We start from the raw sequence: 26,137 nt of genomic DNA on the forward strand, positions 1-26,137 counted from the left end.
AAAAGGCTTACTTTATTTGGGCACACTGAAAAGATGTCCCACAACAGACTTTCAAAATACTCTGAGAAGGAAGAGTAAATGACTCCAGACCCAGAGGAAGGCCCACAAAAATGTGGATGGACTGCATCAGGGCAGATTGTGGGGCCAGACAAATAACGTCACTGGCGGATGCCCAAACATTGGCACTAGATTGAAGTCTGTGGTGACGGATCATCATTATGGGACAGATGGGAGGACATGGAGGAGCAGTCACTGCACCTGTGTTGACACCTTAACTATCTATCTAACTAACTATTATATAATTTTATTTGTACAGTGCATTTAGGATTTATGCATTTAGGAACTGGAACACTTCTTCATCACTGTTTTATTCCTTTATCCACAGTCTCGACGGTTTCATTGTGGAAGATCACATTGAGTTGTCTGGAAATGAAGATTTTTACCATCCTGCACCGTCTGTTCTTGCGACCTCAGGTATGTTTATATGCTTCGGTTTTTTATAAACATGTTCAGGGACAGCTGAGTGTTTCCTCGCCCATTTTGTTATTTGGTTGTTTGTTTGTTTATTTATTCTTTACAAGATTGAGTAGCAAGGCGACTGAGGGTATGGACTGATGGTGGGCCTACATGGCAACAGTTTGATTCAATAAGCATTCAATAAGAGAGGATGAGAGCAAACGGTGCAAGTAAAGGAGTTTGGCTCTGCAGTGTCAATGCATTCATAAAGATGTTAGATCCCTATGGGAAATGACACGAGATGGTAGTGCATTGCTTGCTTGAAATCCTTGATGGAAGACTGGGATCGTAAAGCCTCGGAAGGCTGTTTCACAGATTAGAGAATCGAAGAACAAAAGAGTTAAGGTTTGCAGTCAGGCTGTACAGGGTTACTGGAAGAACACATACATGCTGGACTTGCTGGGGAAGGTCGAATGACTGAGAGTAGAGGGAGCTCGACCAGAGGTGAGGCGATAGAAAACAGAGACCACCGACTTGCCTGGAATGTGTAAGCAATGTGCTTTGGTCTCACCGCTGAAGATTCCAATAATTGTGAGAGCTTTAGATACCACGTAATCCAGGAGAGACAGATGCGTTTCTTGGACTCTAACCCAGAGGAGACGGCAATACTCGAGTGAACTTTGTGCAAAGGCCTTGTAGATTGTGAGTAGCTCTGCTTTTTCAAGGAAAGACTTTGAACAACTGGAGCGGTGAAAGGATAGGTCGACGCAGCAAACATATACGATAGAAGATGGGGCAGAAGTTGGAGTGGAGAGACGTTATGGAACCTGTTGGTGGTGGTTGTTGGTACTCTCGTCCCAAAGGGGTTGCAAACCTATTGTAATGCGTCTGTCTACCTGTGTCCACATCTATATGTTTTCACTTATAAATTCTTTTCTCTGCAACTGTTTCTCTGATCGATGCAAAACTTTAAACAAATGGGGAATTCCCCATGGAGAATATTTAATTGATAATGCTGACATCATAGGTCACATTATATGGCAGCCATGTTGAATTTAAGCTAAAACCGTTTTTAAAAATGCATCTTCTCTCGAACCGCTGCACCAATGGATCCGAAACATTAAGCATATCATCGACTACCCATGGGGATACAATGGTGATAACTAAAACTTCATGAATCATCTGGTTTTGGTGGCCATGTTGTATTTAATGCAAACCTTAAATCCTTTTCTTGAAGCCCAAAATTGATTGATGCGAAATTTCATATGTGATCGTCCATCTAGCCATGTGGTCATGTAGTGAATATTCCCCAAGTATGTGGACACCCAGACATCACACCCGTATGTGCTCATCGAACATCTCATTGCAAAATCATGGGCATTAATATGGAGTTGGTCCCCCCTTTGCTGCTATAACAGCCTCCACTATTCTGGGAAGGTTTTCCATTAGATGTTGGAACATTGCTGCGGGGATTTGCTTCCATTCAGCTACAAGAGCATTAGTGAGGTCGGGAACTGATGTTGGCCAATTAGGCCTGGCTCACAGTCAGCGTTCCAATTCATCCCAAAGGTGTTCGATGGGGTTGAGGTCTGGGCTCTGTGCAGGCCAATGAAGTTCTTCCACACTGATCTCGACAAACCATTTCTGTATGAACTTTGCTTTGTGCACGGGAAGGGGGGGGGGGGCATTGTCATGCTGAAACAGGAAAGGGCCTTCCCCAAACTGTTTCCACAAAGTTGGAAGCACACAATCGTCTAGAATGTCATTGTATACAACAGGCATTTTAAGGCCATTTTCCCTGCAAGAGCGGGGGTTAGCCTTGCGGTCCCCATGACAATGTTCTCCATTTTGCCCTATTTTCTGCATCTCCCCTTGTTCACCCCCTTGCCCGCATTTCTTCTTCGACCATCTTTAGCCAAGTCTTTCTCGGTCTTCCCCGTCCTCTACTTCCTGCTACATTCATTTCCATCACTCTTCTCAACCAGTCACTTTCATCCTTCCTCAACACATGACCAAACCATCTCAACCTGTTCCTCTTCACAGCATCAATCACAGGCTCTATTTCCATCATCTTTCACAATTCATCATTTGTCTTCCTCTCTCTCAATGATACTCCACACATCCACCGAACCATTCGCATTTCCACCCTTTCTAGCCTTCGTTGCTGCTCTACGTTCATTACCCATGTCTCGCTCCCATAAATCATAACACTTCTCACACATGCAGCATGCACCTTTCCCTTCAGCTTCAACGACACTCCCCTCCTCATCAGCACGTCACTCAGTTCCCGAAACTTCTTCCATGCACATCTCACTCCAGCAACCGTTGCCGAGTCTGATCCACCTTCTTCATTCAGCATGTCTCTGAGGTAACAAAATGTTTTCACACCTTCCAGCTTCACGCCATCTCCAAGATCCAACTCAACATTTCCTCCATCTGCAGATCCCTCTGTGCACACCTTACACTTGAATGTAGCTGCCACACTGGTTAATGACCCTGTCAAACCACTACATTTTTGATGAACCCACTCAGCGCACATTGTACATTGAATGTAATTCACTCCGACACCCTTCCTGCACACAGCACAGGGCGACTTCCCAGTTGTTTCCACCTCACCACATGCTTTACCACTTGCCATCACCTTCGTTTTTCCAATATTCACCTTCAGACCTTTTGTCTCCATACATTCCTTCCACTTGTTCATCTTCTCTTTCAGTCCATACATACTTTCTGCAATCAACACCAGATCATCTGCATACAACAACTCCCATGGTAAACCCTCCTTTACCAGCACCTCCATCCGAGCCCAGCACCTGCATTTCGTCAATCTTCACTTTCTTCCTTATCCTCCTCTCCAACACCCTTTCCCATACCTTCATTCCATGCTCCAATAACTTTATCGCTCGGTACGAGCCACAGTCCAGAGGGTCACCTTTCCCCTTGTATAGAGGGATGGGGCTACTCAGTTCCCAAACCACTGGAATGCGGCCTTCTTTCACCACCAGCTTACAGATCTCTGTCATTCTCTTCACACCCCAACTTCCTGCTGCCTTCAACATATCTCCCACAACTCCCGTCGGCCCTCCTGCTTTTCTACTCTTCATTGCTTTTATCGCTTCCTCAACTTCCTTCTCAGTTATCTTCTCTGCCAGTCCTAAAACTCGGTTACTCTTGATGTTGCCATCCCATTCATTCTCTGCATTCAACAGTATTTCCATATATCTCTTCCATCTTCCTTTAATTCCATCTGGGTCCACAACGATTTGTCCCACTTCATCCTTCAAGCAACTCACCCCCATCACATCACACCTCTCTTTCGCTATCTGCTTACTAGAATGTCATTGTATGCTGTTGCATTAAGATTTCCCTTCACTGGAACTAAGGTCCCGAGCCCGAACCATGAAAAACAGCCCCAGACCATTATTCCCCCTCCACCAAACTTTGCAGTTGGCACTATGCATTTGGGCAGGTAGCGTCTCCTGGCATCCACCAAACCCAGATTCGTCCGTCGGACTGCCAGATGGTGGTGTGATTCATCACTCCAGAGAACGCGTTTCCACTGCTCCAGAGTCCAATGGCGGCGAACTTTGCACCACTTCAGTCGACTCTTGTCATTGCGCATGGTGGTTTTAGGCTTGTGTGTGGCTGCTCGGCCATGGAAACCAATTAAATGAAGCTCCCGATGAACAGTTGTTTTGCTGATGTTGCTTCCAGAGGCAGTTTGGAGCTCGGTACTGAGTGTTGCAACCGAGGACAGACGATTTTACGTGCTACGTGCTTCAGCATTCGGCGGTCCCGTTCTGTGAGCTTGTGTGGCCCACCACTACGCGGCCGAGCTGTTGTTGCTCCTAGATGTTTCCACTTCACAATAACAGCACTTAGAGTCGACTGGGGCAGCTCTAGCAGGTCAGAAATTTGGCGAACTGACTTGTTGGAAAGGAAAGGTGGCATCCTATGATGGTGCCAAGTTGAAAGTCACTGAGCTCTTCAGTACGGCCCATTCTACTGCCAATGTTTGTCTATGGAGATTGCATGGCTGTGTGCTTGATTATATATACCTGTCAACAATGGGTGTGGCTGAAATAGCCGAATCCACTAATTAGAAGAGGTGTCCGCATACTTTTGGCCATGTAGTGTAGTTTGAAAAATTAAACATCATTGGTCACATGGTCTGGCAGCCATATTGGATTTTAAAAAACAAAAAACATTGGACATCTCTGAAACCACTCAACGAAAAAGGTTGACATGGCATGTCATCAACTCTCCATTAGGTATATAAGGTGATAGCAATGACGTCATTAGTGAAGTGGTATTCCACCCATATAATTGGTCGAATCAAAATCCTTATCTGAAAAATCGGAAGCTTCATATATCTAATCTTCGACCCGATGCCAGTGAAGATTTAAATTTATGTCATCATCGGGAGAAGTTGGAGTCAGGTGGATGAAGAGGTTGGAGGTGCAAGGTGAAATGGTATTGGGATTTGTGGATCTGGAGAAGGCCTATGACACTGCCTGTCCCGAGAGAGATGGTGATGGCGGCAATGAGATGGATGGGAGTGCAGTAGGTAGAAGTTGGGTTGGTGGAAGGGATGTACAAGGGAACGAAGGAAAGAGTTGGTCCTGGGATGTCGGAGATCAATGTGAATATCGATTTGAGGCAGGGAAGCTCTCAGCCGACTCCTGTTTATCATGGTGATTGAGCTGGTAAGCAGGAAGGTAAACATGAAAGGTATTCTGGGGAGGATATTGCATGTGGAGGTGGGGGGGGGGGCATGTATTGAGGGGAGGGAGTGGGTGGAAGAGGCATTTGAGAAACATGGGCTGAAAACGAGTATGGAGCAGACAGAAGTGATGTGGTTTGGGCAGCAGAGAAATTAAATGAATATCAGGTTGGAGTGGAAGGACATCAGACAAGGAAATAGGTTTGAGTACTGGGTGGAACAGTGACCGCGAATGTTAAGTCAGAGGCAGAGGAGGATTCGGTTGGGTGCAAATGCATGGAGGAGGGTGGAGGGTTTAATGGCAGACAGAAAGATATCTGGGAGATTGAAAGGAAAGGTTCTGATGTCGTGCATAATGCCGGCCTACCTTTATGGTCTGAAGATGGTGGCACTGACAGAGGCAACAACAGAGGGTGCAGATTTGCGAGAACAATTGGGTCAGGAGGATTGTGGGAGTGAAGAGGGTGGATAGAAGGAGAATGGATTAACTGAGGGAGGAGATTGTTGTGCAGGTTAGCTTGATGGGGAGATTAGTGAAATGTCGGTTGAGATGGGCTGGACATTTAATGCGGATGGGGGAATAGAGAATGGCAATGAGAGCGGTTAGGTTGAGCGAACAAGGTCGGAGGCAAAGAGTTGGACCGCAGTTGAGATGGGAGGATCGTGTGAGGAGGGATATCAGTGAGGTGGAGGTGGAGGTGGTTGGAGGATGGAGAGAGTTGGCCGAGGACAGAGAGAAGTGGAGGTGTATCATGGTCAAGGCAGGGCAGAAGCTTGGTGCCATCGGACCTCACCCCTTGTAAAGGGAAAAGGAGGAGAACAACATCGGTCAAGTGGCCTGGTGGCCATATTGAAATAAAAATAAAAAACAAACTTTTTCAGATCCTCTTAACAGATCGATGTGAAACTTGTCACACATATGATCTATTAGCCATGGGGAATATGGTTTTAAAATGTTTTCATATTCACCTTCATTGACACAATTTAGCCTTGATGTGCACAAATGTGGTCGTTAAATATCCTAATAATCAATCATTAAATCTATGGATAATGGCAATGCATGTGATGTAATCGGGTGCATGGATGATACGGATGTATTAGCCATAACAGTAGTTTAGTTAGTGTTTCGTAGCGTGTTTAGTTAACGATTCTTTTTGCTTAGAATGAGTGTGCGAGGCGAGACGCTCTACCGAGTGCCGTTGCAGTTGTTGTAGTTTCATTCCCTCATGAAGAAAAAACACTAGCACCGCTCAATTATCCAGCAGCGTCTTCTGGATGCTCCCAGAGATCCGGTGTTGAAGAGGTGTCTGTGTTCGACCAGGGCGGGACAGCTAGTCATATGTGCGGAGGATAGACAGAGGGGACATGTTCGGTTTAGTGTATGTTGGAACCGATGTTGATATTGCATGAGGGCTGTGTGGTGCCCACACTGAAGTCTCTCATTTCACGACTAAATGTTTCTTCAGAAGAGTGAATTTTAAGGGGATGTTGGTTGAGGGACGATGTTCTGTGGACTGAGATCAGAGATAGTTGTGAATATGACACATGGAGGTGTTTGGTGTGAGGTAGGAGGACATGATAGTAATGATGAGCGGTTGTACGTTTCATGTAGTCGGGATGGAGGATGTGTGGTCATAGAGTGACATGTGTGAGAGGGACGTTGAGCTGCGGATGTCGGGGTGGAGGATGCGTGGTCATAGAGTGATGTGTGAGAGGGACGTTGAGCTGTGGACGTCAGGGTGGAGGATGCGTGGTCATAGAGTGACATGTGTGAGAGGGAAGTTGAGCTGCGGAAGTCGGGGTGGAGGATGCGTGGTCATAGAGTGATGTGTGAGAGGGACGTTGAGCTGTGGACGTCAGGGTGGAGGATGCGTGGTCATAGAGTGAGTGACATGTGTGAGAGGGACGTTGAGCTGCGGATGTCGGAGTGGAGGATGCGTGGTCATAGAGTGACATGTGTGAGAGGGACATTGAGCTGCGGACGTCGGGGTGGAGGATGCCTGGTCATAGAGTGATGTGTGAGAGGGACGTTGAGCTGTGGACGTCGGGGTGGAGGATGCGTGGTCATAGAGTGATGTGTGAGAGGGATTTTGAGCTGCGGACGTCGGGGTGGAGGATGCGTGGTCATAGAGTGATGTGTGAGAGGGACGTTAAGCTACAGACGTCAGAGTGGAGGATGCGTGGTCATAGAGTGACATGTGTCAGAGGGACGTTGAGTTGTGGACGTCGGGGTGGAGGATGCGTGGTCATAGAGTGATGTGTGAGAGGGACCTTGAGCTGCGGACGTCGGGGTGGAGGATGCGTGGTCATAGAGTGACGTGTGAGAGGGACGTGGAGCTGTGGACGTCGGGGTGGAGGATGCGTGGTCATAGAGTGACATGTGTGAGGGGGATGTGGAGCTGTGGACGTCGGGATGGAGGATGCGTGGTCATAGAGTGACATGTGTGAGAGGGACGTTGAGCTGTGGACGTCGGGGTGGAGGATGCGTGGTCATGGAATGATGTGTGCGAGGGACGTTGAGCTGCGGACGTGATGAATGGAGTCCCATTCGTATTTCGATGGATTACTATTGCAAGTGCTTTTGTTTCAGCATGCACGTGGCCTTTGTTTAAATCTTGTGCAACCTGATCCTGAGAGCTTTGTTTTGTGTTTTTTGAAGTTTTTGTGTGTTATGTTCTTAATGAGTGGTGGCCAGGGTTGGGCTGGTATAATTGATGGTAGTCTGGATGAACTGTTTGTAAGTTGTAAAAAGTGATTATCGGTGTTGTCCAAAAGTTGTACCCTTGCAGTTTGCGGTTAGCCCTGTGAGTGTGTATCGTGTGTTGATTCTGTGGTTTATGCTTGCGATGCCATGTATCACAGTAAAACAGGTGGTTGATGAGAGGGTGACGAGGGGTTTCTGATGAAAATGGACAATGAGGAACCGAGTTATTCACAAAAACAGCAACACGACCTGCGGAACCGGGGAGGGATCTGTCAAAATGGCAGAGAGAATGATCAGGAGAGAAACATGGATCGGAGTGGAACTGCAAGAGGAACACTTCTGTTAAACTTAATGTCTGGAGTTCAATTGTAACCTGAATGTACAGATGGGTAATATTAGAACGGAGACCTCAAATGTTGGTGCGATGGGTATTATTAGAACGGAGACCTCACATGTTGGTGCGATGGGTAATATTAGAACGGAGACCTCAAATGTTGGTGTGATGGGTAATATTAGAACGGAGACCTCAAATGTTGGTGTGATGGGTAATATTAGAACGGAGACCTCAAATATTGGTGCGTGCCGCTGTGAGAGAGTCGCTTGTGTGTGAGTGGGGTTGGGTGTACGCTGGGACATGTATAAGCTGGATATTAACGTTTTTTTAAAACCCATAATCTGTGTGAATATAACCCTCCCCAACCTGCTCTGCCCCTTCATTATTGGCAGGTGTTGAATCGAGAGGAATCTCATGCTTGCTTTCTCGGCCACTACCAGACAGTGATTCGCCAGTTTTGAAAGGTCCTCCACATCCGGTTTTGAACAGAAACAAGATACTGCCCAGCCATGAAGGAGGTTCTCCATTGTTTCCGACCTCCCGAGGAACACCAACTCAGGTCGCACGACCCCACGTTTCATCACGTTCTAACGCCATGCTTGCAACCATGGAGCCCTCCTCGAGAGCTCGGATTCAGTGTCCGCCAAGTATCGGGGCGAGATACGAGTCTCCGATCTTGGTATTGTCCGACAGCTCTTCTGACGGGGAGTTTGAGAGTTTGCTGTCGCGCATCAGAGGCTCCATGGGCAGCAATCGTAAACCCGGTGACCAGTCCGTCTCTGGCTGCCTGGTCTCTTCCCAGGCAGCAGGGAATGGTGGCACGAAACCCACCATGGGTGCATCAAAAAACAAAGGTAAGTCATCAAGATAATGGGGTTATGCTTTAAGCTGAGGATTATGGGAGACATTGGGGGGAAGTTTCCCAAAACTTCTTCCATGCACATCTCACTCTAGACTCGGCAACGGTTGCTCAAGTGAGATGTGCATGGAAGAAGTTTCGGGAACTGAGTGGCGTGCTGAGGGGAGTGTCGTTGAAGCTGAAGGGAAAGGTGCATGCTGCATGTGTGAGAAGTGTTATGATTTATGGGAGCGAGACATGCGTAATGAACGTAGAGCAGCAACGAAGGCTGGAAAGGGTGGAAATGCGAATGGTTCGGTGGATGTGTGGAGTATCGTTGAGAGAGAGGAAGACAAATGATGACTTGCGAAAGATGATGGGAATAGAGCCTGTGATGGATGCTGTGAAGAGAAACAGTTTGAGATAGTTTGGTCATGTGTTGAGGAAGGATGAAAGTGACTGGTTGAGAAGAGTGATGGAAATTAATGGAGAAGGAAGTAGAGGACAGGGAAGACCGAGAAAGGCTTGGCTAAAGATGGTGGAAGACGAAATGCGGGCAAGGGGGTTATCAAGGGGAGATGCAGAAAATAGGGCAAAATGGAGAAGATTGTCCTGGGGACCGCAAGGCTAACCCCCACTCTAGCAGGGAAAATGGCCTTAAAATGCCTGGGTTTTTGTTTTTTGTTTTTTGTATACTGAATCGAGGCTCGTGAAAGAGCTAACATTTACTTCACAAACAAATCAACCAGACAAACACAATATATAAAAAGAGGGAGCGGAAGACAAGATGGGGAGAGAAGGGGAAGCACACATACACAACATTTGAGAGCAGGGAGATGTGTGGGAGGGAGAGGGCTTGGGGGGAGGAGGCGTGGGAAGGGGGGGGGGGGTGGGAGAAGTATAAAACACAAGGACACTAAGGACTTCCAGGTCAGAAGTTGGTATTTCAAAAAAATGGAATTGGGGTGAAATTAGCGGGGGTAGAAAAGATCAAGGTTTTGGATGGGGGAAGATAAGAGATGGTGGTGAACAGCTGTTTTAAAGACCTGGAGGGTGGAGTGGGATTGAAGAGAGTGAGGGAGTTTGTTCCAGAGGGGAGAGAAAAGAGGAATGAAGGAGTGAAGGTGAGCAGAGAGTCTTGATTTTGGCAGTTTAACCATAAGAGGGTTGCAGGCAGATCTTGTGCGACCTGTAGGAATATTTGCGGGACAGAGCCCAGAGAGAGCTGGGGGGGGGGGGGGGGGGGGGGCAAGGACAGAGAGGAGTCGGTAGACGGAAAGACCACCAACCTGCCTGCGGTGAGTGAGTGAGAGGCCCTTGGAGTTAGCTTCATCGCGGGAGATTCCAATGATTCTGAATGCTTTGGTTTCAACAGCGTGAAGACGAGCTAGGTGTGAGGCAGGAGCACCAGCCCAGAGTGGAGAGCAGTATTCCATTGAGCTGCGGATGAAAGCCTTATAAGTGGTGAGAAGCTCAGGTGTGCCAAGGAAGGACTTCGCACGACGGAGGATGCCCAGTCGGCGACTGGCTTTGGAGGCCAGATTTGAAATGTGGTTTTCCCAGGAAAGACCATGGCAGATAGTGAGACCCAAAAGCTTGAGTGACAGAACTTCTTGGAGAGGATTATTCAGAAAGTGGATGGGAGGGTTGTCCAGTCGGTCTTTTCAGAGAGACATCGTAAGAGTGTGAGATTTGTCAGGATTGAAAGACATGTTCCACTTGTTTGCCCAGTCTGTGATTTTGTCCAAGTCTGCAGAAAGTGAGGAGGCTGCAGACTGCCGATCTGAGGGATGAAGAATGGAGCGACAGAGAGTAGAGTCATCAGCAAAGAGATAGAGAGGATTTTCAAGAGAATCAGAGAGATCATTGATGAAGACCAGAAAAAGCACAGGGCCCAGAACACTGTCTTGGGGAACTCCAGCCTGAACAGGAAGGGGAGATGAGAGAATTCCATTCAGCGCCACACATTGACTGCAATCAGAGAGGAAGTCTGCAAGCCATGCATGGAGATTTCCATGGATACCATAGGAGGAGAGTTTGGTGAGCAGAGCGGGGTGCCAGACCATATCAAAGGCACGTGATATGTCAAGGGAGACAGCTCTAATTTCCTGTTTGGCATTGAGGACCTCCATCCATTGTTGAGAAAGCAGAAGCAGCATGTCCAGAGTAGAGTGACCAGGTCTGAAACCAAATTGATGATCAGAGATCAAGCCATTGAAGAAGAGGAAAGATTTCATATCTGAAGCAATGATGGATTCCATGACTTTGCTGATAATTGGGAGAAGGCTGATTGGTCTGTATTTGCTGGGATCTGTTTTTGCACCTTTTTTGTGCAAAGCGGTGATGTTGGCAGATTTCTAAGCAGATGGCAGATGACCTTGAGCAAAAGAGAGGGTGAAGAGAACAGAGAGAGGGAGTGAAAGAGCGGAAGAACAGGATTTTAGGACCCGTGGGCTGATGCCGTCAGGTCCAGTTGCAGAATCAGAGTCGAGGGTTGACAGAAACTTTTCCACCTTGTCAGGAGGAAAGGACACAGAGTCCAGGAGCAGCTGGGTACGACTGGGTACGGTGGGTACAGAGAGGGATGGGTTTGGGACACAAGATTTAGAGGCAAACACAGAGTTGAGGCTTTCAGCTTTTTCACGTGCGGAGTCAGCCGTGTGGCCATTTGAGGTGAGGGAGGGGATGGAGGGGATGGAGGGGGAACAAACACCAGAAAGAGATTTGACCAGACGCCACCAGGATTTGGAAGAGGGAGACAGATAAGAGAGTTCGGTCCTGAGAACGGAGAGATATTGTTTCCTGGCTCTCCTGAGGGTGGACACACACTTGTTTCGGGCTTTGTGAAAGGAAATGAGATTTCCTTCCGTTGGATTTGCTTTCCAGGAGACGAAAGCAAGTTGTTTCTGGGCAATAGCCTCACCACAAGATTCCGTGTACCATGGACGGGAGGAAGGGTATGACAACTGAAGACGAGATGGGATAAATCTGTGCATGAGAGAGAGCAATTTACTTTGGAAGAATTCCCAGGATGAGTTGATGTCATAGGCGGTAGAGATGGGAGACCAGTCCAGATGATTGATGGCTGCGTGAAGACCGTGCCATTTGGCCTGAGTGAAATGCCAGACTCATCGACGCTGAGGAGGCTCTCTGAGAATGGTCAGAGAGATGTCCACTTTAACAAGCACATGATCAGATGAGCCGATTGGAGCAGAAGAAGAGCAGCAGACATTTTCAGGGATGTTGTTGTTGTTGTTGTTGTTGTTGGGTGTTGTTTCATATTTGAAGCTTGTGATCAATAAATATGTCCAGATGAAAAGGAAATTACTCTCTTGGCATTATTTAACGGTTAAAAAACAACAACAAACTGTTCTTATTTCCCAAAAAGCTTCATTTCCATATTACAAGCACAAAATGGTGTTATTTTAGAATTTGCTTGAACCTCTTATGTGGCCTACTCGCACCTATCATTCCTTACCCTCACTAATTGCCTACTCGCACCTATCCTTCCTTGCCCTCCCTAATTGCCTACTCGCACCTATCATTCCTTACCCTCCATAATTGCCTACTCGCACCTATCATTCCTTACCATCACTCATTGCCTACTCGCACCTATCATTCCTTACCCTCCCTAATTGCCTACTCGCACCTATCCTTCCTTGCCCTCACTAATTGCCGACTCGCACCTATCCTTCCTTACCCTCACTAATTGCCTACTCGCACCTATCCTTCCTTGCCCTCATTAATTGCTTATGCGCACCTATCCTTCCTTGCCCTCACGAATTGCCTATGCGCACCTATCCTTCCTTACCCTCACTAATTGCCTACTCGCACCTATCATTCCTTACACTCCTTAATTGCCTACTCGCACCTATCATTCCTTACCCTCACTAATTGCCTACTCGCACCTATCCTTCCTTGCCCTCACGAATTGCCGACTCGCACCTATCCTTCCTTACCCTCACTAATTGCCTACTCGCACCTATCCTTCCTTGCCCTCATTAATTGCTTACGCACACCTATCCTTCCTTGCCCTCACGAATTGCCTATGTGCACCTATCCTTCCTTACCCTCACTAATTGCCTACTCGCACCTATCCTTCCTTACCCTCACTAATTGCCTACGCGCACGTATCCTTCCTTGCCCTCACTAATTGCCTACATGCACCTATCCTTCCTTACCCTCACTAATTGCCTACATGCACCTATCCTTCCTTACCCTCACTAATTGCCTACTCGCACCTATCCTTTCTTACCCTCACTAATTGACTACTCCCAGCTATCCTTCCTTGCCCTCACTAATTGCGTACTCCCACCTATTCTTCCTTGCCCTCACTAATTGCCTACTCCCAGCTATCGTTCCTTACCCTCACTAATCGCCGACTCCCAGCTATCCTTCCTTGCCTCACTAATTGCCTACTCCCACCTATCCGTCCTTTCCCTCACTAATTGCCTATGTGCACATATCCTTCCTTACCCTCACTAATTGCCTATGCGCACCTATCCTTCCTTACCCTCACTAATTGCCTACGTGCACCTATCCTTCCTTGCCTTTACGAATTGCCTATGTGCACCTATCCTTCCTTGCCCTCACTAATTGCCTATGTGCACCTATCCTTCCTTACCCTCACTAATTGCCTACATGCACCTATCCTTCCTTACCCTCACTAATTGCCTACTTGCACCTATCCTTCCTTACCCTCACTAATTGCCTTCTCGCACCTATCCTTCCTTACCCTCACTAATTGCCTACTCGCACCTATCCTTGCTTGCCCTCACTAATTGCCTACTCCCAGCTATCCTTGCTTGCCCTCACTAATTGCCTACTCCCACCTATTCTTCCTTGGCCTCACGAATTGCCTACTCCCAGCTATCGTTCCTTACCCTCACTAATCACCTACTCCAAGCTATCCTTCCTTGCCCTCCCTAATCGCCTACTCCCAGCTATCCTTGCTTGCCCTCACTAACTGCCTACTCCCAGCTATCCTTGCTTGCCCTCACTAATCGCCTACTCCCAGCTATCCTTGCTTGCCCTCACTAATCGCCTACTCCCAGCTATCCTTGCTTGCCCTCACTAATTGCCTACTCCCAGCTATCCTTGCTTGCCCTCACTAATTTCCTACTCCCAGGTATCCTTGCTTGCCTCACTAATTGCCTACTCCCAGCTATCCTTGCTTGCCTCACTAATTGCCTACTCCCAGCTATCGTTCCTTACCCTCACTAATCGCCTACTCCCAGCTATCCTTGCTTGCCCTCACTAATCGCCTACTCCCAGCTATCCTTGCTTGCCCTCACTAATTGCCTACTCCCAGCTATCCTTGCTTGCCCTCACTAATTGCCTACTCCCAGCTATCCTTCCTTGCCCTCACTAATTGCAGACTCCCAGCTATCCTTGCTTGCCCTCACTAGTTGCCTACTCCCAGCTATCCTTGCTTGCCCTCACTAATTGCCTACTCCCAGCTATCGTTCCTTACCCTCACTAATCGCCTACTCCCAGCTATCCTTCCTTGCCTCACTAATTGCCTACTCCCACCTATTCTTCCTTGCCCTCACTAATTGCCTACTCCCAGCTATCGTTCCTTACCCTCACTAATCGCCTACTCCCACCTATCCTTGCTTGCCCTCACTAATTGCCTACTCCCACCTATCCTTCCTTGCCTCACTAATTTCCTACTCCCACCTATTCTTCCTTGCCCTCACTAATTGCCTACTCCCAGCTATCGTTCCTTACCCTCACTAATTGCCTTCTCCCACCTATCATTCCTTGCCCTCACTAATTGCCGACTCCCAGCTATCCTTGCTTGCCCTCACTTATTGCCGACTCCCAGCTATCCTTGCTTGCCCTCACTAATTGCCGACTCCCAGCTATCCTTCCTTGCCTCACTAATTGCCGACTCCCAGCTATCCTTGCTTGCCCTCACTAATTGCCTACTCCCACCTATCCTTCCTTGCCCTCACTAATTGCAGACTCCCAGCTATCCTTGCTTGCCCTCACTAATTGCCTACTCCCACCTATCCTTCCTTGCCCTCACTAATTGCCTAATCCCAGCTATCCTTCCTTGCCCTCACTAATTGCCGACTCCCAGCTATCCTTGCTTGCCCTCACTAATTGCCGACTCCCAGCTATCCTTGCTTGCCCTCACTAATTGCCGACTCCCAGCTATCCTTCCTTGCTTCACTAATTGCTGACTCCCAGCTATCCTTGCTTGCCCTCACTAATTGCCTACTCCCACCTATCCTTCCTTGCCCTCACTAATTGCCTACTCCCAGCTATCCTTCCTTGCCCTCACTAATTGCCTACTCCCAGCTATCTTTCCTTGCCTCACTAATTGCCGACTCCCACCTATCCTTGCTTGCCTCTCACAAAAACATCAATGCCATTGTGGAAATGTAACTCATTGATTGGGACTGGTAACTCATTGATTGGGACTGGTAACGAAGCAGATAGACGATTTCGTAAATGAATGTCAGGAATGTGCACCAATATGGTAATCTCTTGTCCACCTGGTCACAGCCCCAGGCTGGAGCACCCCCCTATTGTTTGGTAAATGGAACTCGCAGCAGGAGGGGAGCGAGCTGGTGCCAGTGAGGCGACCGAGTAACGTTTGCGGAGAACGGATTAGGATTAGCGGAGGAAGGATTAATACTGCGGTGCCCATAAAAGAGTGAACATCTCCTTGACTCAGGAGCACTCATCCTCAGAAGCCCTGCCTGACGGAATGAACGCGTACCACGAGTACGGCGCTGCAGAGAAGACATCAGCCACGAAATAGGGACTATGCGGATAGAGTTACATGGTCCATTGAGTTAAACGGTAGTTATTTGGTATTGGAATGATGTGAACAACCAGTTAATAAAGTTGTGATCTTTTGTAAACCTGTGACATCATTGGAGTCTTGAGTCTCACAACACTTCCACGACACCATGCTCTTCTGTATGCGGATTCACTTCCTCAGTTTTTTTTGCCAGCCACGGTTTTCCTTTTCATCTCTGTGCTCGTTTACCCTTAGACAAAGAATCGTCCAGACTTCTGCCACGCAAACAACCGGTGCAACGAGACGAGCGCGGGCCTCTCGCGGTGGCACCCAGGTGTCCCGTCACTCTCCCGACTCGACCCCATTCGACACCTGCACAGAAGAAACCCGGTCGCGATAACAAAGGGACAAGACCTGCGAGTGATGTGGCGACGGAATTCAAACCCATGGTTTCTGGGGCCTCTCAAGATGATCGTACTGGAAGGTGAGAGGAACACTCATGCCTTGCAAATAGCCAGGTAATTAAAATCCCTGTTTTAAGGAAATACAAATCAAGCCTCGGATGAGAGTGATGATTGCATTGTTGCAAAGGTTCGAGTTCATTTGTTCATGAACCTGATTGTTTACGAGGTTAACAATAGTTTCTTTATTGTACCCCGCCTCTCCTTATTACATCTCCAGACGATGCACAACGTCATCATTGGGCGCCGAAGGGGGCCCGGCGATGACGCACGCCAAAAGGGCATACCTGGTTTTCACTCCATTTGTTTTCTTGTTTGTTTGTTTGTTTGTTTGTTTGTCTGGGCGATATCTCAGCTATCCTTTGAGCTAGGAAGCTGAAATTTCAGCGCAATAGTGAGGAAGTGTTTTGGCAAAAACCGTATTTTTTTATTCATAAATTAATTGATCAAATACTTAATTATTATCGCTTTATGAATTGCTTGTTAATTTTCTTTCTCATCTGGCCAATATCTCAGGCACATTTTGAGCTTGGAAACTGATATTTGTTTTTGATTTATTGATTAATCGATTAATTAATTCTTTTTTGTATTAATTATCTAATTTTAAAAAAAAAAGTTAGATACGGATGAAGCAGTGGTGGTTTCGGTTTGCTATTAGCCAATTGATTAAGAAATTAATTATTTTACGATTATTATTCACCTATTTTAATGATGCAGTTAATAAGTTCATTGATCAATTATTGTGGCGTGCTGATGATGAGGGGAGTGTCGTTGAAGCTGAAGGAAAAGGTGTTAGCTGCATGTGTGAGAAGTGTTATGAGTTATGGGAGCGAGACATGGGTAATGAACGTAGAGCAGCAACGAAGGTTGGAAAGGGTGGAAATGCGAATGGTTCGACGGATGTGCGGAGTATCGTTGAGAGAGAGGAAGACAAATGATGAATTGCGAAAGATGATGGGAATAGAGCCTGTGATTGATGCTGTGAAGAGGAACAGGTTGAGATGGTTTGGTCATGTGTTGAGGAAGGATGAAAGTGACTGGTTGAGAAGAGTGATGGAAATGAATGTAGAAGGAAGTAGAAGACGGGGAAGACCGAGAAAGACTTGGCTAAAGATGGTGGAAGAAGAAATGCGGGCAAGGGGGTTAACAATGAGAGATGCAGAAAATAGGGCAAAGTGGAGAAGATTGTCTTGGGGACCGCAAGGCTAACCCCCGCTCTAGCAGGGAAAATGGCCTTTTATGTTGTTGTTGTTGATCAATTATTGTACACCGCTCCCTCCCAATTCTGTCTCCATGTGCTGCACCATGGCATCGCGGGGCACTGAAAACACCCTGGCGATGTCGCCCGCTGGAGGATATGTTATTTATTAGTCCCCTACCGGTGTACACCGGAGGGGACTATCGGTTTGCACGCCGTCCCTCCGTCTGTCAGTCTGTCAGTCTGTCAGTCAGTCTGTCAGTAGGTCAGTCCATCAGTCCGTCACGCAAAGAACAGTTTTCCGGACTTTTTTTCGAAACACTTAATGCTAATGTTTTCAAACTTGGTACGTGATTTCCTCATGATAAGTTACAGATCAAGTTCGAAATTCACGACGTTTCGATAATTTATGACAAAGTTATGGCACTTTGAACTTTGATAAATCTGATAATTTTGATGATCCTTAACTCAGTGCCATTTTAAGTTTTAATTTCCTTTAAAAAAGATTTTCTCTGCAATAATTGGACCGATTGAGATCAAATTTTCACCGTAGGGGCGACTCGGTCTGTGGAATATTTTAATGGTAATTATGACATCACAGGTCACGTGGTTCGGCCGCCATATTGTTTTTCGTGAAAACACGAAAACCCCTTTTTCTTTGCAACGGCTGAACAGATCGAGGCCAAACTTTGCAGGCAAAATCGCATACCCATGACGAACAAAAAAGTCAGCGAGCATGACGTCATGCGTCACATGGTTTCAGAGTTATGACGTTTTTAAGCATGAACCTTTAAAACCGAGCTCCTCCCTCATTTTTGATCCAATCAAGGGGAAACTTCACAGATCTGTTCAGCATGTCAGTCTACAAAAATGTGCTTTTGGAATTTGCGATAGTGCACGTGGTTTGGCAGATATCGTCAATTAAACGAAAATATTTTTTTAAAATGGATATGTCTTGTTTATTCTAGAGTTCTCCTCAAGCCGCACCGCGTGCCCTCAGCCTCGTCTCGCGAACGTCAACAGCGCGACACACCGCGCGCTTTCGGGAGGGGCGGAGCCAAGCCGAGCAACATATATATATATATACACATCGATCATTGATCGTGAACCGGAAAATATAATAAATTACTGATATTTAGCAACTCGAAAGGTTCTTTTTCAACAACTTATTTTCTCGTGCTTCTGCTGACCTGTCTGCAAGGTGTACAAATCGAAGTCCCGAGTGTGAATCACAGGTGAGCCCGTCCTGAGGTAACTAGCGATTGGGAACGATTCAGAACCTGTGGGTGAATAACCCTTTTTAATTTCCCCAACAGTTTTCCGGACGACAGACTGCCGGTAGGGGACATATATTGCAGCGCAATACTCAGAATGCTTGTTTATTTGGCATTGGGGCGGTCTACTTTGAATGTATCTCTACTAGTTATTAGGATTGTTTGATTAGTATTGTTTTTGAGGTTAAAGATGGTTTGTTTATGATTGGTATTGTTTTCTTGTCAAATATAATTTGTTTGTGTTGTTATTGGTTACTTTAAACTGGTTACTTCTTAAATGAAGTCACTCAGAGTCGACCCCAGAGTTTCAGCAGAGTGGGACCTTGCTACCCCAGATGGTGTGTACATTGTGATTGGCAAGCCAATCTTCTGGCTGCCAGAATGCATGACCACATGATTAAACAGCTAGATCTCAGAAGGCCCCAAGGTTGAGGTGATCGCTGTCCCGGAGCATGGCTGAAAGGCCAAGTCGTGATACGGTTGCCTGGGGCCCATGTAACACTCCTGCAAAGTTTCCATGTGCAGGTCCGAGCCTCTCTGAGGAAGGACCACGTGCTAGTTCAGGTTCTTAAAGGTGATCATGATGGGGCGGTCCGGTCGATGTTTCCGCATCCCCTCTCTGGGGCCCGGCAAATGTTGAGTCGACCTGACCTCCACGATGAATCTTGTCCCTGTCGACCTTTGTAAGGCCATTTGGGAGGGAGTCACCGCGGGACTCTGTTTGCCGACCTGGATGATCATTCTCTCTGCCATTTTAACAGATCCCTCCCCGGTTCCACAGGTCGTGTTGCTGTTTTTGTGAAGAACTCAATTCCTCATTGTCCATTTTCATGAGAAACCCCATTGCCACCCTCCCACAGTCCCACAACCACCTGTCTTACTGTGATACATGGTCTACCTTGTATTTTCCCCTTAAAACAGAGATTGTAATTACCTGGCGATTTGCAAGGTGCGACCACAGACGGCAACTTGGCCAGGTGGAGAAACGGCTTTGAGTATTGCAACACCAAGCCTGGTGTTGGCTTAACGGTTAAGGTTGCTGGTTTGGGATCTTCGGGTCTTTAGTTTACCCTCCTCCACTTCATCAAAGCCGATAGTCTGTCTTGGCCATTTTGACGATGTTACATCATGTTTTGAACACATCATTATTCTCGCTGACACCCTTAAATCCGTGAACAAATTGAGGGAAGTTTCGCCCATACACCATTCATACAGAAACGGATGACTTCCAAGCTTATCGTACCGGGACTGAAATGTACGCCATTAACAGTGTGGTAACGTCACACACCAGTAAATGGCAGTGAAGCGCGGTGCTACGCGCGCTACTTGCTTACCAAGGAGGAAGCGGACAACGCGGTGAATTAAAAGAGTCTTTATCGAAAGAGCCCTACTGTAGCACTGCCGTGCTCGGGGCTGTGTGCCCCGTGCATATCCCGAGGCCACGCCTACCCCTCGGGCGTGGCCGCCGCCCACTTGGTGCGCGGAATGATGCCATCATGCCAGTGAGCTTTCGTGTCCGCCACACGCGCCCCCCCAGAATTCCGCGCACCTGGAGGGTCAGTTTGCGGGGCAAACAGATGACCCGGCCGAAGCGCCCTCTGGCGACTGGCGGCGTCCGGGGTGCAGGGATGCCCGCTGGAATGCCTCCGGCTGCACCCGGGATGGGTGCGGGGCCGGGGGGCGGCATGCCGGCGGGGCCGGGCGGTGCCGGGGGTCCGTCCGCAGGGGGGTGGCCCCGACACGGGGGCCGAGCCACCGGCGGTGGGTGGTCCACGTCGAGGTGGGCCGGCTTGAGGCGGTCCACGGAGACGCGGTCGGGAGTACCGCCGATGTCCAAGGTGAAATGTTTCACCCCGGTCTCCAGCACGCGGAAAGGCCCGTCGTACGGGGGCCGCAGTGGTGTCCGGTGGGCGTCGTGCCGGACGAAGACGTACTCCGCGGTGCGAAGCTCCGGGGCGACGTGCATAGGTGGGTGCCCGTGGTGCACCGTCGGCACCGGGGCGAACCTCCGGGCGGTCTCCTGCAGCGCGGAGCGCTCCTGCGCCGCGGACCATGGTGCCGTGGGGTCGGGGAGGAACTCGCCCGGCACCCGCAGCGGTTGTCCGAAGACCAACTCCGCCGCGGATGCGCGCAGGTCGTCCTTGGGCGCCGTCCGGAGGCCCAGCAGGACCCAGGGGAGCCTGTCGACCCAGCCGCCGTCGCGGAGGGTGGCCCGGAGCGCGGCCTTCAACGAGCGGTGGAACCGCTCGCACAGGCCGTTGGCCTGGGGGTGGTAGGCCGTGGTTCGGTGCAGCTGGAGCGCGAGGCCCCGCGCGACCGCCCCCCAGAGCTCCGAGGTGAACTGGGGGCCGCGGTCGGGCGAGATGTCCGAGGGGGCGCCGAACCGGGCAACCCAGGTGGCGATGAACGCCTGCACGACGTCCGCCGCCGTCATCGCCGCCAAAGGCACGGCCTCCAGCCACCGGGTGGTGCGGTCCACCATCGTGAGAACATGGGTGAAACCCCGCGAGGAGGGCAGAGGTCCCACCAGGTCCACGTGAACGTGGTCGAACCTACGTTCCGGCACTGTAAACGGGGCCAATGGGGCCCGGGTGTGTCGGTGCACCTTCGCGCGCTGGCACGTGAGGCACGTCCTGGTCCAGCCGCGGACCGCCTTCCGGAGGCCATGCCAGACAAACTTGTCGGCGACCAACCTCTGGGAGGCCTTCGTGCCCGGGTGGGACAGGCCGTGGATGGCATCAAAAACCTGGCGCTGCCAGCCCGCAGGCACGATGGGGCGAGGCCGCCCGAGGGAGACGTCGCACAAGAGGGCCGTGCCCGTGCCGTCGAACGGCACCTGTGCAACGCGGAGGCCCGTGATGGCGGTCTGCAAGGCTTGGACGCCGGGGTCGGCGGCCTGGTCCGCCGCCATCCGGGCATAGTTGATGCCGAGGTGGACTGCGTGGGCGACGGACCGGGAAAGGCAATCCGCCACCGGGTTGTCCTTCCCCGCGACGTGCCGGATGTCCGTCGTATATTCGGACATGGCCGAGAGGTGACGCTGCTGCCGGGCCGACCACGGCTCGGCGACCTTGCCCATCGCGAAGACCAGTGGCTTGTGGTCGACGAAGGCCATGAACGCACGGCCCTCGAACAGAAGGCGGAAGTGCCTGACCGCCAGGTGAAGCCCGAGCAACTCGCGGTCGAAGGTACTATAACGGCGTTCGGGCGGGCGAAGCTGCCGGCTGAAGAATGCCAGCGGTTGCCAGGCACCACGCACCCATTGCTCGTGCACCGCGTAGTCCGAGGCGTCGGTGGTGAGGGCGATCGGTGCATCGGGCGCCGGGTGCGCGAGCATGGTGGTGTCAGCCAATGCGAGCTTCGCGCCCGCGAACGCCGCGTCCATCTGCTCGGTCCAGGTAACGTCACCTTTGCCCGGCTTCCCTCGGAGGGCCTCGTGCAGGGGGCGCAGGAGCTGGGCGATGCGGGGCAGGAACCGATGGTAAAAGTTTACCATGCCCAGGAACTCCTGGAGCCCCTTGATCGTGCTGGGGCACGGAAACCCCTTCACCACCTCCACCTTGGCCGGCAGGGGGACGGCCCCGTGCCTGGTGACGCGGTGCCCCAAAAAGTCGATGTCGGCGACACCGAACCGGCACTTGGCGGGGTTCACGATGAGGCCATGCTGGCACAGGCGTTCGAAGAGCGTGCGGAGATGGTGGAGGTGCTCTTCGCGGGACGCGCTGGCGACGCGGATGTCGTCCAGGTAGACGTACACAAAATCCAAGTCACGCAAGATGCTGTCCATTAGTCGCTGAAACGCCTGACCCGCATTTTTCAACCCGAAGGGCATCCGAAGAAATTCGAAAAGTCCGAATGGCGTGATGACGGCCATCTTCGGGATGTCCTCCGGCCTGACGGGGGCCTGATGGTAGCCGCGTATGAGGTCCACCTTTGAAAAGAAGGACATGCCCGCCAACCGGGCGGAGAAGTCCTGAATGTGGGGGACGGGGTAGCGGTCGGGGGTGGTGGTGTCGTTGACGCGCCGGTAGTCCCCGCACGGTCGCCATCCCCTGCCGGGCTTTGGCACGATGTGGAGCGGCGACGCCCAAGCACTCTCGGAGCGCCGCACAATGCCGAGCCGCTCCAGCGTAGCGAACTCCGCTTCAGCTATCGCGAGCTTCGTCGGCTCGAGGCGGCGTGCCCGGGCGTAGACCGGTGGCCCGGCGGTGGGGATGTGGTGTTCCACCCCGTGCTTGACGGCCCCCGCCGAGAAGGTGGGCCGCATGAGGCCCGGGAAGCCGGCGAGGAGGCGGGTGAATTCGTCCGCTGCCGGAAGCGTACAGATCAACCTGGCCGGAACTGAACCGCTCAGCAAGCCGCTCAGCAAGCCGCTCCGGGAGCTGCTCAACTAGCCGGGCAGCGCACAAGCGAGCGAGCTGAACGTCTCGGCCTGGACGAGCCTTCTGTGCTTTACGTCCACCAACAGCCCATTTGCACACAGGAAGTCCGCGCCAAGCAATGCCATGGGCACGTCGGCAGTGACGAACGACCACCGGAAAACCTGCCCTCCGAACCGCAGAGAGAGGCAGCGTTTTCCGTATGTGCGTATGGACGTACCGTTGGCAGCAAGCAGCGCGGGGCCCCGGCCCGCGGTTTGCTTGTCGGATGTACCGGTGGGAACGACACTCACCTGCGCTCCCGTGTCGCACAGGTAACGGCGCCCAGACAAGGTGTCCGTTATGAACAGTAGGCTGTTTGAATGGTCGGCGCTCAGTGCCACTACCGAGGGCCGGGCCGGGCGTTTCCCGACCTGCCGAATGAGCACGGCGGGCGACACTGCCGAGCCTTGTGGCCGAACTTGGTGTGAAACCGGCACCAGGCTTGCGGTTTTTTCCGCGGAGGTGGGCGTGGCGTGGCGGCCGCCACGAGGCGCCCCTCGGAGTAGGGGTGGTCACCCGCAGGAGGTTCAGCGGCCACGCGGTGCGTCGCGTAGTAGGGGTGGTCAGCCGCAGGAGGTTCAGCGGCCAAGCGGTGCGTCGCGTAGTAGGGGTGGTCACCCACAGCAGTTTCGGGCTCGGAGTAGGGGCGCGCAGCCCCGGGAGCCGCGACAGCCGCACCGAAACTCACCCGCGTGTCCAAAGCCGCGAAGAACTTGTCGGCCTCGGCAGCGACAGCTCGGGGTTCCGTTATCATGGAACCGGCCAACGCGAGACGTACTCGTGCCGGCAGCTGGCGTCGAAATAGCACTCGGAATAGAAAATCTGGGGTTCCGTCGCCCAGCAGCGACAACATATGGTCCATTCGGACCGACGGTTGTGTGTCGCCGAGCTCGGGGAGGTCCAGGACGCGGTCGGCTCGTGCGTCCTCCATGAGGCCGAACGTGGCGAGGAGGAGACGCTTGATCGCCTCGTACCTGTGGTCGTCCGGCGGGTTCCTCAGGACAGATACGACCCGGGCGGCTGTGCCGGGCCCGAGGGCGGCGACGACGTGGTAGTATCGCGTCGCGTCGCCCGTGATGCGCCGAAGCTGAAACTGGGCTTCGGCTTGCACGAACCAGAGCTCGGCGTGTGCCTCCCAGAACTCAGGCAGCTTTACCGCGTTGATTGCCATTGCTATAGCATGTACGGATGGTCAGCGATGGCTGATCCAACGTCGAGGTCACCAAATGAAGCGCGGTGCTACGCGCGCTACTTGCTTACCAAGGAGGAAGCGGACAACGCGGTGAATTAAAAGAGTCTTTATTGAAAGAGCCCTACTGTAGCACTGCCGTGCTCGGGGCTGTGTGCCCCGTGTATATCCCGAGGCCACGCCTACCCCTCGGGCGTGGCCGCCGCCCACTTGGTGCGCGGAATGATGCCATCACGCCAGTGAGCTTTCATGTCCGCCACAGCAGTATGTTTTTTTTCTCAATTTGAGTCGTATGTTTTTTAAAAGTAGCATTAAATTTTATAGATATTCTTTATTTAAACGTATCGCAATGTGTACACTTAAAAATATATATATATATATATATATCTTGGTCATTATGGGCCTTTCTGATTGTGGGCTTCGCTTCGAGACTCCATCGGAGCCTTTGTAAACCCGGCCCTGGAGACCACGGTGGTATTACCATCGATCATTCCTCACTCCTGTTTGTCAATCAATCAGAATTTACAAGAGCGTGATGACATGTCGGGGTTATGGTGCGTGACTCCACGGGTAAAAACATACAAACTGCGATCGCTTGTACTTGCATAGTTTTACATAATTGTGAAAGCTCGAAACGTTCCCTGATATGTACAATATAGATCTACTGGTATATGCATGACAATTGGAATATAATTTAAATTCAGCGTTGATTGTTTTTAAGATCTTCACTCTTTCATTCCTCTTTTCTCCCGCGTCTCCAACAAACTCCCACACTCTCTTCAATCCCACTCCTCCCTCCAGGTGTTCAAAACAGCTGTTCACCACCATCTCTTATCTTCCCCCATCCAAAACCTTGATCTTTTCTACCCCCGCTGATATACCCCAAATCCACCTCCTTCAAATTCCCTGTTTACTTTCCTGAAAGTCCTCGTCATGTCCATCTTGTTTATCCCATGTACCCCACCCCAGCCCTCTCCCTTCCACAGATCTCCTGATGTCGTGTTGTCCACTGTTGTTGTGCTTCCCTATCTCTCCCCTTCTTGTCTCCTACTCCCATTATTATATATTTTATGTGTTAGCTCTTACATGAGCCTCGACTTGGTATACTTTATTTATTTATTTATTTTGCTATACCTGTGTATTAATCGCACCCATATTTTTAAACGTTTTTGCCGATTAAAAAAGTGCGGTTAATAATAAATATGGTACCCATCATAAACAAACTATCATTTACCTTGCAAACAATTTCAATCATAAACAAACTATCTTTAACCTTGTAAACAACAACAATCAAACTATACGGGCCACCTATGACGGGCCACCTATGACGGGCCACTTTAAAACTGTGGATAGTTATAACCGGGTTCCAAACTGCCCCACTTTGATCGGACATGTGACCCATGACGTCTTCTTTATAAAACTGAATTCATAATTGGATTTTTTTTTTAATTTTTTTAATGAACGGACCTCAAGCTTTGCATCCTTTCCCTTTTTATGCCTCCGCCGTCGAAGTCACCAGAGGCATTATGTTTTCGGGTTGTCCATCCATGCATCTGTCCGTCCGTGCGTCCATCCGTGATTGGTTTTCGTTACCGCGATAACTTGAGACCAGCTGAAGGGATCTAGGTCAAACTTGGTACAGGTATGTATAATGAGGTAAAGATTAACTGATTCGATTTTGGAGTCAAGAGGTCAAAGGTCATAGTCACTAATAGGTTTATAACTTGAGAGCTCAGCCGCGGCCGTTGACTCAGCCTGTCATCCTTCCGAGGTCGGCAAATTGAG

General features: G+C 50.2%; 1 protein-coding gene across 4 annotated transcripts in view; it reads left to right on the forward strand.

Moving 5' to 3' along the window:
- Positions 1-26,137, forward strand: part of LOC144888885 (germ cell nuclear acidic protein-like) — a 155,678-nt gene that overhangs the window by 82,612 nt on the left and 46,929 nt on the right. For all 4 annotated transcript variants that reach the window (XM_078768541.1, XM_078768540.1, XM_078768542.1 and 1 more), the window contains 3 exons: positions 386-474; positions 8,610-9,071; positions 16,065-16,293. In XM_078768541.1, coding sequence (XP_078624667.1) covers positions 386-474; positions 8,610-9,071; positions 16,065-16,293 — 780 coding nt within the window. The remainder of the gene's footprint in view (positions 1-385; positions 475-8,609; positions 9,072-16,064; positions 16,294-26,137) is intronic.

This window comes from Myxine glutinosa, chromosome 14 (genome assembly GCF_964187855.1).
Source record: "Myxine glutinosa chromosome 14, kmMyxGlut1.1, whole genome shotgun sequence".
Lineage (NCBI taxonomy): Eukaryota > Metazoa > Chordata > Myxini > Myxiniformes > Myxinidae > Myxine > Myxine glutinosa.